At 53.2% G+C, this 12,750-nt stretch overlaps 1 protein-coding gene across 7 annotated transcripts in view; it reads right to left on the bottom strand.

Moving 5' to 3' along the window:
- The window catches only part of MAPK15 (mitogen-activated protein kinase 15), a 53,409-nt gene that overhangs the window by 30,174 nt on the left and 10,485 nt on the right, over positions 1-12,750 (bottom strand). For 5 of the 7 annotated variants that reach the window (XM_048940176.1, XM_048940177.1, XM_048940178.1 and 2 more), the window contains 6 exons: positions 12,098-12,196; positions 11,700-11,729; positions 9,127-9,217; positions 4,459-4,589; positions 3,338-3,501; positions 515-654 (listed from right to left, as the gene is read on the bottom strand). In XM_048940176.1, coding sequence (XP_048796133.1) covers positions 515-654; positions 3,338-3,501; positions 4,459-4,589; positions 9,127-9,217; positions 11,700-11,729; positions 12,098-12,196 — 655 coding nt within the window. The remainder of the gene's footprint in view (positions 1-514; positions 655-3,337; positions 3,502-4,458; positions 4,590-9,126; positions 9,218-11,699; positions 11,730-12,097; positions 12,197-12,750) is intronic. The other 2 variants (XM_048940180.1, XM_048940179.1) reach the window with 2 other exon arrangements.

Raw genomic sequence — 12,750 nt, 5'->3', positions numbered from 1 at the left:
TGGGCACACTGCTGGCTCCTGTTCAGCCCAGCATCCATCCATACCCCCAGCTCCATTTCCTCTACGCCGTCCTCCAGCCACACCGCCCCAAGCCTGCAGCGTCGCCTGGGGTTGTTGTAGCCCAAGTGCAGGACCCGGCATTTGGCCTTGTTGAACCTCATCCCATTGGCTCCAGCCCAGCTCTCCAGCCTGTCCAGATCCCTCTGTAGGGCCTCGCTACCCCCAGGCAGATCCACACTTCCAGCCCATTTGGTGCCATCTGCGAATGCACCGAGGCTGCACTCGATGCCCTCATCCAGGCCATCAATAAAGATATTGAAGAGCACAGGCCCAGCACCGAGCCCTGCGGAACACCACTCACAACTGGTTGCCAGCTGGATTTGACTCCATTCACCACCACTCTCTGTGCCCGGCCCTCCAGCCAGCTCCTCACCCAGCCCACAGTGCAGCCATCCAAGCCTCTGGCTGCCAGCTTCTGCAGGAGAAGAACTTCCTCCATAGGGCAAAGTCTTACCTTCTGAGGATGGGGCAGGAATGACCCTCAAGATCTGCTCTATTTGATTGATGGTTGATGTTCCAGGAAAAAGAGGTTTTCCAAGCAGCAGCTCGCCCAGAATGCAGCCAATGCTCCACATGTCCACCCCTTTAGTGTAGCTACAAAGGAGAACAGAACAGAGTTTGGTCTGTCTTTTTAGTACCTGGCATTCACATAATCTATTTGGCCTTATTGTGCAAGAAAATTAAGTTCTTTTATTCCATATAGAACCAGAGAAGGAAATATATTAAAGGTGGGTTTCAGAACAAGGCAACATCTATTGGTCACGTTACCAACAGTGAAGATACAAAGCTGCTGCTTAGAAACAACTGATGGGTGTCATATGATTTTTCAGGGCGTAATGCAGCTAGAAAATTGTTACCTTTATTGATGGCAAACAGTGGATGAACCACAGGAAGGTTTGCATTGGAGCAGACCTTAAAGATGAACCAGTTCCAACCCCACTGCAAGGTGCAGGGACCTCCCAGATTGCTCACAGCCTCATCCAGGTGCCTTGAGCAGCTCCAGGGATGGGACGTCCTCACCTTGTCTGGGCAAACTGATCCAGTGCCTCCCCACTTTTACATCCTACCTTTCACCCCCCTTCTCCTATCAGCCTTGTAAAAAGTCCCTTCCCAGCTTTCCTACAGCCCTCCTTTAAATACTAAGAAGGTATAAAGTCTCCCTGGGGTCTTTTCGCTTTCCAGCTCTCAGCCTGCCTTCGTAGGAGAGGTGCTGCAGGCTCTGAGCATCCTTAGGGCCTCCTCTGGACTCACTCCAACAGATCAAAACGACAGTGTGCACAACATCCAGATTTCAAACCTGGGGTATAAAACCCACGTGTATTTTCTATTGGGAAGCATCAGCTAGTACTGAAAATCTCCCTTAGGCAAAAGGAGAATAAGCCAAAGCTTTCAGCTCCATCAGCAAAGAAAAGCAATGTGCTTGAAAAGATGGTCAGAGGGCTGCAGCACCTCCAGTGCAAAGACAGGCTGAGGGAGCTGGGCTCATTCAGCATGGAGGGAAGCTGCAGGGTGACCTCAGTGCAGCCTGCAGTGCCTAAAGGGAGCCTGCAGACAGGAGGGGAGGCAGCTCTGTGCAAGGGGAGATGGCAGCAGGATGAGGGGGATGGTTTGAATGGAGGGAGGGCAGCTGGAGGTTGGATGTCAGGGGAAGTTCTGTGCTGTGAGAGCGGTGAGGGGCTGCAACAGCTGCCCAGAGAGGCTGTGATGCCCCGTCCATCCCTGGAGGTGTTCAGGTTGGATGGGGCCCTGAGCAGCCTGGGCTGCTGTGAAATGGGGAGGTTGGTGGCCCTGCTGTGGTTGGGGTTGGAGCTTTGTGATCCTTGAGGTCCCTTCCAACCTGGGCCATGCTGTGATGCTGTGAAAAGTAGCAAATTGAGGAAAAAATCTGCCTCCCTGAGTCCTTAAAGCCAAATTCCGAATAAGAGCACAGAGGAGCTCAACAAAATTTTGCAATGAATCAGATTTAAGGAGAGGAAAAAAAAACCAGATCTGTGGGAGAAACGATGATAAACAGATGAGTTGATATTGTAGGTAAGTGGTCAATCTAAGAAGCCAGGAATGAAACAGAGCACAGAGAGTGGTGGGGAATGGAGTCAAATCCAGCTGGCGACCGGTCGTGAGCGGTGTTCCGCAGGGCTCGGTGCTGGGCCTGTGCTCTTCAATATCTTTATTGATGGCCTGGATGAGGGCATCGAGTGCAGCCTCAGTAAATTCGCAGATGGCACCAAATGGGCTGGAAGTGTGGATCTGCCTGGGGGTAGCGAGGCCCTACAGAGGGATCTGGACAGGCTGGAGAGCTGGGCTGGAGCCAATGGGATGAGGTTCAACAAGGCCAAATGCCGGGTCCTGCACTTGGGCTACAACAACCCCAGGCGACGCTGCAGGCTTGGGGCGGTGTGGCTGGAGGACGGCGGTGAGGAAATGGAGCTGGGGGTATGGATGGATGCTGGGCTGAACAGGAGCCAGCAGTGTGCCCAGGTGGCCAGGAAGGGCAATGGCAGCCTGGCCTGCATCAGAAACAGCGCTGCCAGCAGGAGCAGGGAGGTGAGCATCCATCCCCTGTGCTCAGCTCTGGTGAGGCCGCACCTCGAGTGCTGTGTCCAGTTTTGGGCCCCTCACTGCAAGAAAGATATTGAGGGCCTGGAACGTGTTCAAAGGAGGGCAATGAAATGGTGAGGGGTCTGGAGCACAGGGCTGGTGAGGAGAGGCTGAAGGAGCTGGGAATGTTCAGCCTGGAGAAGAGGAGCTCAGGGCAGAGCTCACTGCTCTCTATGGCTGCTGAAGGCAGGCTGCAGGGAGCTGGGGGTCGGCCTCTGCTCTCGTGCCATCAGTGATGGGAGCAGAGGGAACGGCTTCAAGCTGCGGCAGGGGAGATTCAGGCTGGACATGAGGAAGAATGAGGTGTCAGAAAGGTGGGCAGCACTGCAATGGATGCCCAGGGAGGTGGGGGAGGCACCGAGCCTGGGGGTGTTGAAGGAAAGGCTGGATGCTGTGCTGAGGGCCGTGGTTCAGTGGGAGCTGTTGGTGATGGGTGAACGGTTGGACTGGGGGAGCTTTGAGGTCTTTTCCAACCTTGGTGATTCTATGATTCTATGATTCTATGAAACATCCGTGTAATGAGAGAAGTTTAAATGCATCTCAAGAAAACGGAGCGCTGAGCTCCCAATGCACCCAGAGACATCCAAAATGAAAGCATTTAAGACTTCTCCATCACAAGTTTTCCCCAGCAGTGAAGGAATTGCACAGTGCCACCCCTTTGCTCATAGCAGGCCGTTACCTCCGGGAGGAAAGCAGGATCTCAGGGGCTCGGTACCAGCGCGTGGCCACGTATTCTGTTAAGGCAGGGCTGCTTTGCTCTTCATCCATCTGACACAAAGAACGGGCCAGCCCAAAATCACAGAGCTTCACAAAGCAGTCTGCATCCAGCAAGATATTCGAAGGCTGAATTGAAGGAAGGAAAACCAATAAGCTTTTTATGCTTTGAATGGCAGAAGGTCATCAACATCCTTCTACCAGTCGTGTTCTTCTCATATTCATTCTCATTATCTTCCCATAATGGGATGAGGTTCAACAAGGCCAAATGCCGGGTCCTGCACTTGGGCTACAACAACCCCAGGCGACGCTGCAGGCTTGGGGCGGTGTGGCTGGAGGACGGCGTAGAGGAAATGGGGCTGGGGGTATGGATGGATGCTGGGCTGAACAGGAGCCAGCAGTGTGCCCAGGTGGCCAGGAAGGGCAATGGCAGCCTGGCCTGCATCAGAAATGGCCAGCAGGAGCAGAGAGGTGATGGTTCCCCTGTATTCAGCACTGGTGAGGCCGCACCTCGAGGGCTGTGTCCAGTTTTGGGCCCCTCACTGCAAGAAAGACATGGAGGGCCTGGAACGTGTTCAAAGGAGGGCAATGAAATGGTGAGGGGTCTGGAGCACAGGGCTGGTGAGGAGAGGCTGAAGGAGCTGGGAATGTTCAGTGTGAGAAGAGGAGCTCAGGGCAGAGCTCACTGCTCTCTATGGCTGCTGAAGGCAGGCTGCAGGGAGCTGGGGGTCAGCCTCTGCTCTCGTGCCATCAGTGATGGGAGCAGAGGGAACGGCTTCAAGCTGCGGCAGGGGAGATTCAGGCTGGACATGAGGAAGAATGAGGTGTCAGAAAGGTGGGCAGCACTGCAATGGATGCCCAGGGAGGTGGGGGAGGCACCGAGCCTGGGGGTGTTGAAGGAAAGGCTGGATGCTGTGCTGAGGGCCGTGGTTCAGTGGGAGCTGTTGGTGATGGGTGAGCGGTTGGACTGGATGAGCTTTGAGGTCTTTTCCAACCTTGGTGATTCTATGATTCTATGATTCTATACATTTCCAGTTAGTGTTAGAAAGGCTGAGAGAAAGATAAGCACTAGGAACTGAAACATACCTTCTGATCCCTGTGAATAACATTTCCTGAATGGATGAATTTAGTGGCTTTCAGGAGTTGATAGAGAATGTAACACTTGTGGATGTCTTTCAGCACATTCCCCTTCTTAATCACAGCATGTAAATCTGTCTCTGTAATACAAAGCAGGACAAGAATTGCTCCAAACCAGGCCAGGATGGACATCTTACAGACTGCAGCCTCTCAATTGAAAACAGAAAACAGCATCACAGACTACGGAAGGGACCCATAAGGATCATCAGGAGCAACTCCTGGCTCCACAGCTGGGGTTGGAACCAGGTGAGGGCTGTGCTCCTGTGCCACCCAGGCCATGCTGGGGTTCTGTGATTCTATGGGTTCTTATGGCACCCCATGCATCCCCAGGGCATCCCTATGGATCCTTATGGCACCCAATGGATCCCTATGGCACCCTACGGATTCTTAGGACACCCTATGGATCCTTATGGCACCCAAACGTGACCTATGGATCCACAGGGCCTTAAGAAAACTATGCATCCTTAGCACAGCCTATGGATCCCTATGGCACACTATGGATCCTTATGGCACTGCTGTGGGCCCTTATGGCACCCTATGGATCCTTATGGCAATGCAATGGGTCCTTATGGCACCCTATGGATCCTTATGGCACTGCTGTGGGTCCTTATGGCACCCTATGGATTCTTATGGCACTGCTGTGGGTCCCTATGGCACCCTATGGATCCTTATGGCACCCTGTGGGTTCTCTGGGCAGCCTGGGCTGCTGGTTGGCGACCTGCACACAGCAGGGGTTGGAACCAGGTGAGCGCTGTGCTCCTGTGCAACCCAGGCCATGCTGGGATTCTATGATGCTATGGGTCCCTATGGCACCCCATGCATCCCCAGGGCATCCCTATGGATCCTTATGGCACCTAATGGATCCCAATCACACCCTATGGATACTTAGGACACCCTATGGATCCTTATAGCACCCAAACGTGACCTATGGATCCGCAGGGCCTTAAGGAAACCTATGCATCCTTAGCACAGCCTATGGATCCCTATGGCACCCATGGATTCTTATGGCACTGCAATGGGTCCTTATGGCACCCTATGGATCCTTATGGCACTGCTGTGGGTCCCTATGGCACCCTATGGATCCTTATGGCACTGCTGTGGGTCCCTATGGCACCCAATGGATCCCTGTGGCTCACTATGGATCCTTATGGCACTGCTGTGGGTCCCTATGGCACCCTATGGATCCCTGTGGCTCACTATGGATCCTTATGGCACCCTGTGGGTTCTCTGGGCAGCCTGGGCTGCTGGTTGGCGACCTGCACACAGCAGGGGTTGGAACCAGGTGAGCGCTGTGCTCCTGTGCAACCCAGGCCATGCTGGGATTCTATGATGCTATGGGTCCCTATGGCACCCCATGCATCCCCAGGGCATCCCTATGGATCCTTATGGCACCTAATGGATCCCAATCACACCCTATGGATACTTAGGACACCCTATGGATCCTTATAGCACCCAAACGTGACCTATGGATCCGCAGGGCCTTAAGGAAACCTATGCATCCTTAGCACAGCCTATGGATCCCTATGGCACCCATGGATTCTTATGGCACTGCAATGGGTCCTTATGGCACCCTATGGATCCTTATGGCACTGCTGTGGGTCCCTATGGCACCCTATGGATCCTTATGGCACTGCTGTGGGTCCCTATGGCACCCAATGGATCCCTGTGGCTCACTATGGATCCTTATGGCACTGCTGTGGGTCCCTATGGCACCCTATGGATCCCTGTGGCTCACTATGGATCCTTATGGCACCCTGTGGGTTCTCTGGGCAGCCTGGGCTGCTGGTTGGCGACCTGCACACAGCAGGGCTTGGAACCAGGTGAGCGCTGTGCTCCTGTGCAACCCAGGCCATGCTGGGGTTCTGTGATTCTATGGGTCCCTATGGCACCCCATGCATCCCCAGGGCATCCCTATGGATCCTTATGGCACCCAATGGATCTCAATTGCACCCTACAGATTCTTAGGACACCCTATGAATCCTTATGGCACCCAAAGGTGACCTATGGATCCACAGGGCCTTAAGAAAACTATGCATCCTTAGCACAGCCTATGGATCCCTATGGCACACTATGGATCCTTATGGCTCTGCTGTGGGTACTTATGGCACCCTATGGATCCCTATGGCACACTATGGATCCTTATGGCACTGCTGTGGGTCCTTATGGCACCCTATGGATCCTTATGGCACTGCTGTGGGTCCCTATGGCACCCTATGGATCGTTATGGCACTGCTGTGGGTCCCTATGGCACCCTATGGATCCTTATGGCACTGCCGTGGGCCCTTATGGCACCCTATGGATCCTTATGGCACTGCTGTGGGTCCCTATGGCACCCTGTCAATCCCTATGGCACCCTATGGATCCCTGTGGCTCACTATGGATCCTTATGGCACCCTGTGGGTTCTCTGGGCAGCCTGGGCTGCTGGTTGGCGACCTGCACACAGCAGGGCTTGGAACCAGGTGAGCGCTGTGCTCCTGTGCAACCCAGGCCATGCTGGGATTCTATGATTCTATGGGTCCTTATGGCACCCCATGCATCCCCAGGGCATCCCTATGGATCCTTATGGCACCCAATGGATCCCAATCACACCCTATGGATACTTAGGACACCCTATGGATCCTTATAGCACCCAAACGTGACCTATGGATCCGCAGGACCTTAAGGAAACTATGCATCCTTAGCACAGCCTATGGATCCCTATGGCACCCATGGATTCTTATGGCACTGCTGTGGGTCCCTATGGCACTCTTTTGATCCCTATGGCACACTATGGATCCTTATGGCACCCTGTGGGTTCTCTGGGCAGCCTGGGCTGCTGGTTGGCGACCTGCACACAGCAGGGGTTGGAACCAGGTGAGCGCTGTGCTCCTGTGCAACCCAGGCCATGCTGGGATTCCATGATTCTATGGGTCCCTATGGCACCCCATGCATCCCCAGGGCATCCCTATGGATCCTTATGGCACCCAATGGATCCCAATCGCACCCTATGGATTCTTAGGACAGTCTATGGATCCTTATGGCACCCAAAGGTGACCTATGGATTCACAGGGCCTTAAGGAAACCTATGAATCCTTAGCACAGCCTACGGATCCCTATGGCACACATGGATTCTTATGGCACTGCTGTGGGTCCCTATGGCACCCTATGGATCCCTGTGGCACCCTATGGGTCCCTATGGCACCCTAGAGGTCCTTATGGCACTGCTGTGGGTCCTTATGGCACCCTATGGATCCTTATGGCACTGCTGTGGGTCCCTATGGCACCCTATGGATCCCTGTGGCACCCTATGGATCCTTATGGCACCCTGTGGGTTCTCTGGGCAGCCTGGGCTGCTGGTTGGCGACCTGCACACAGCAGGGCTTGGAACCAGGTGAGCGCTGTGCTCCTGTGCAACCCAGGCCATGCTGGGGTTCTATGATGCTATGGGTCCTTATGGCACCCCATGCATCCCCAGGGCATCCTTATGGATCCTTATGGCACCCAGTGGATCCCAATCGCACCCTATGGATTCTTAGGACACCCTATGGATCCTTATGGCACCCAAAGGTGACCTATGGATCCGCAAGGCCTTAAGGAAACTATGCATCCTTAGCACAGCCTATGGATCCCTATGGCACACTATGGATCCTTATGGCACTGCTGTGGGCCCTTATGGCACCCTATGGATCCTTATGGCACTGCTGTGGGTCCCTATGGCACCCATGGATTCTTATGGCACTGCAATGGGTCCTTATGGCACCCTATGGATCCTTATGGCACTGCTGTGCGTCCCTATGGCACCCTATGGATCCCTGTGGCTCACTATGGATCCTTATGGCACCCTGTGGGTTCTCTGGGCAGCCTGGGCTGCTGGTTGGCGACCTGCACACAGCAGGGCTTGGAACCAGGTGAGCGCTGTGCTCCTGTGCAACCCAGGCCATGCTGGGATTCTATGATTCTATGGGTCCTTATGGCACCCCTTGCATCCCCAGGGCATCCCTATGGATCCTTATGGCACCCAATGGATCCCAATTGCACCCTACGGATTCTTAGGACACCCTATGGATCCTTATAGCACCCAAAGGTGACCTATGGATCCGCAAGGCCTTAAGGAAACTATGCATCCTTAGCACAGCCTATGGATCCCTATGGCACCCATGGATTCTTATGGCACTGCTGTGGGTCCTTATGGCACCCTATGGATTCTTATGGCACTGCTGTGGGTCCCTATGGCACCCTATGGATCCCTGTGGCTCACTATGGATCCTTATGGCACCCTGTGGGTTCTCTGGGCAGCCTGGGCTGCTGGTTGGCAGCCTGGCCCACAGCAGAGAGTTGACACTAAATGACCATCGTGGTCCTTTTCAAGCCAGGCCATTCTATAACCTATGATTCTATAACTTCAACACATAGAACTACATACAGTCTCTTCTATATGCAATTCTGCCATCCCTTCTATCTCTGTAAGCCTTCTGATTTGATGCTCACTGCCTTCCTTCCCTTCCAACCCAACAATTCTCTCATCATTATTATTCCCTCCAAAGCATGGCTGCTGTTCCCATCTAATCACAACAGGCAAGGAAGAAAGAGAACTTGCAAGACAGGCTATGTTTAAATAGCCAACAAGGCTCAGTCACCCATAGACTCAAAAATGAGGTAGATGTCCTTGTTGTTCTGAGCTCGGATAACATCGAGCAGCTTGATGATATTGGGATGCTCTCCAAATTCCTGCAGAGGGAAGAGAGACCCAGCAGTCAAAGTCGAGTGAATCACACAAGAAAATTGTCATTATTTCCTTTTGTATTATTCTCCAGAGCAAACAGTCGTGCGCAGTTTCCTTCATTGAGCTTCTATTGAAATATAAAATGTATGGTAGGGGTTGGAAGGGAGCTGCAGAGCTCATGGAGTCCAACCCCCTGCCAAAGCAGGTTCCCTACAGCAGGTCGCACAGGTCGGCATCCAGGCAGGTCTGGAACATCTGCAGAGCAGGAGACTCCACCACCTCCCTGGGCAGCAGTGAACAGTGGGACCATAGAGACACGTTGGGACTCATAGAGACACGTTGGGATGCATAGAGACAGGTTGGGACCCATAGAGATACATTGGGACCCATAGAGACACGTTGGGACCTATAGAGACACATTGGGACCCATAGAGATACATTGGGACCCATAGAGACACGTTGAGAGCCATGGAGACACAATGGGACCCATAGAGATGCATTGGGACACATAGAGACACATTGGGACCCATAGTGACACGTTGGGACCCATAGAGACCCATTGGGACCCATAGAGACACATTGGGACCTATAGAGACACGTTGGGACCCATAGAGAAACGTTGGGACACATAGAGACACACTGGGACCCATAGAGACACGTTGGGAGCCATAGAGACACACTGGGACCCATAGAGACACGTTGGGACCCATAGAGACACATTGGGACCCATAGAGACACATTGGGACCCATAGAGACACATTGGGACCCATAGAGACATGTTGGGACCCATAGAGACACAATGGGACCCATAGAGACACGTTGGGACCCATAGAGACACGTTGGGACCCATTGGGACCCATAGAGACACGTTGGGACCCATAGAGACACGTTGGGACCCATTGGGACCCATAGAGACACACTGGGACCCATAGAGACACGTTGGGACCCATAGAGACACAATGGGACCCATAGAGACACATTGGGACCCATAGAGACACGTTGGGACACATAGAGACATGTTGGGACCCATAGAGACACGTTGGGACCCATAGAGACACATTGGGACCCATAGAGACACAATGGGACCCATAGAGACACATTGAGACCCATAGAGACACAATGGGACCCATAGAGACACATTGAGACCCATAGAGACACGTTGGGACCCATAGAGACACATTGGGACCCATAGAGACACACTGGGACCCATAGAGACGGATTGGGACCCATAGAGACACATTGAGACCCATAGACACACATTGGGACCCATAGAGACACATTGGGACCCATAGAGACATATCGGGACCCATAGAGACACAATGGGACACATAGAGACACGTTGGGACAATAGAGACACATTGGGACCCATAGAGACACACTGGGACCCATAGAGACACACTGGGACCCATAGAGACACGTTGGGACCATAGAGACACAATGGGACCCATAGAGACACGTTGAGACCCATAGAGACATATTGGGACCCATAGAGAAATGTTGGGAGCCATAGAGACAGACTGGGACCCATAGAGACACAATGGGACCCATAGAAACACAATGGGACCCATAGAGACACTTTGGGACCCATAGAAACACGTTGGGAGCCATAGAGACACACTGGGACCCATAGAGACACGTTGGGACCCATAGAGACACATTGGGAGCCATAGAGACATGTTGGGACCCATAGAGACACCCTGGGACCCATAGAGACACGTTGGGACCCATAGAGACACGTTGGGACTCATACAGACACAATGGGACCCATAGAGACACAATGGGACCCATAGAGACACATTGGGACCCATAGAGACACATTGGGACCCATAGAGACACGTTGGGACCCATAGAGACATGTTGGGACCCATAGAGACGCACTGGGACCCATAGAGACGCATTGGGACCCATAGAGACACGTTGGGACCCACAGAGACACGTTGGGACTCTTCCCAAGAGCTCCCTGTCTGTTTTGTGCTGGGCAGCCCAGAACTGGACGCCGTGCTCCAGGTGAGGCCTCAGCAGGGCAGAGCAGAGGGGGAGGATCGCCTCCCTCGCCCTGCTGGCCACGCTCTGTGCAATGCAGCCCAGGATGCCATTGGCCCTCTTGGCCACAAGGGCACACTGCTGGCTCATGGCAACCTGTCGTCCACCAGGACACCCAGCTCCCTCTCCGCAGAGCTCCCCTCCAGCACCTCATCCCCCATCCTGTACTGCTGCATGCCATTCTTCCTCCCCAGATGCAAGACTCTACACTTGCTGTTGTTAAACCCCATCTGGTTTCTTACTGCCCAGCTCTCATCCTGTCCAGCTCTCTCTGAATGGCAGCACGGCCTTCAGCCAATCCTCCCAACTTGGTATCATCACAAACTTGCTGAGGGTGGCCATTATCCCCTCATCAAGGTCACTGATGAAGATGTTGAACAAGACCGGATGTGTGAACATCAGAGAGAACTGAAAAGCAAAGAGTATTGGGAAAATGGACCTTACCTGTAGGAACATAATCTCACGAAACGTTCTCTAGAAAGGAACAAAAAATCATTATCAATTAGCAGCAGGACAGAAGAGAGCATGGATTTCCTGTGGGAAAGGAAACCCCATTCTCATTTCTAAGGGAGAGGAAAGCTTCATATAATAGGCAGGCTTGGGAAAAACAGTTGCTGTGTTAGGTGAGGATACGGGTGCCCTATAGATTGAGATACTATAGGACATCATATCCTCCATCCAGGTAAGGTCAGCTTGGATCTCAGGAGGAATTCCTCTACAGAAGGGCTGTTCAGCACTGCAATGGCTGCCAGGGAGGCGGTTGGGTCACCATCCCTGGCTGTGTATCACAGCCATTGGATGTGGTGCTCAGGGCCACATCAATGTTATAAATGGTCTCTTACCTGAGCATCTGTTCTGTTCCTGAAAGCATCAAAAATCTTTTTGACTGCAACTATTTCTCCTGTCCTGCGATTAATTGCTTTCCATACAATGCCGTAAGCCTGCAGGGGGAAAGGACAGGTGAGTGGAACACTGCAGCATCCCAGCAGAATTCAGACCTATATGGTGACAAGACAAGGGGGAATGGCTTTAAAGTGAGCCAGGGGAGGTTTGGGTTGGATATGAGGAGGAAGTTTTTGAGCCAGAGGGCGGTGAGGCACTGGCACAGGTTGCCCAAGGAGGCTGTGGATGCCCCATCCCTGCAGGCATTGGAGGCCAGGCTGGATGTGGCTCTGGGCAGCCTGGGCTGCTGGTTGGCGACCTGCACACAGCAGGGGTTGGAACCAGGTGAGCGCTGTGCTCCTGTGCAACCCAGGCCATGCTGGGATTCTATGATTATGGCACCCTGTGGATCCTTATGGATCCCTATGGCACCCTATGGGTCCCTATGGTTCCTTATGGCACTCTGTGGGTCCCTATGGGTCCCTGTGGCACCCTATGGGTCCTTATAGCACCCTATGGGTCCCTATGGCACCCTGTGGATCCCTATGGCACCCTGTCGGTTCTTATGGCACTCTGTGGATCCCTATGACACCCTGTGGATCCTTATAGCAGC

The sequence above is a fragment of the Lagopus muta genome, chromosome 3, assembly GCF_023343835.1.
Source record: "Lagopus muta isolate bLagMut1 chromosome 3, bLagMut1 primary, whole genome shotgun sequence".
Taxonomy (NCBI): Eukaryota; Metazoa; Chordata; class Aves; order Galliformes; family Phasianidae; genus Lagopus; species Lagopus muta.
The sequence above is the reverse complement of the archived record's forward strand: the minus strand, read 5'-3'. Positions and strand labels throughout refer to the sequence as shown.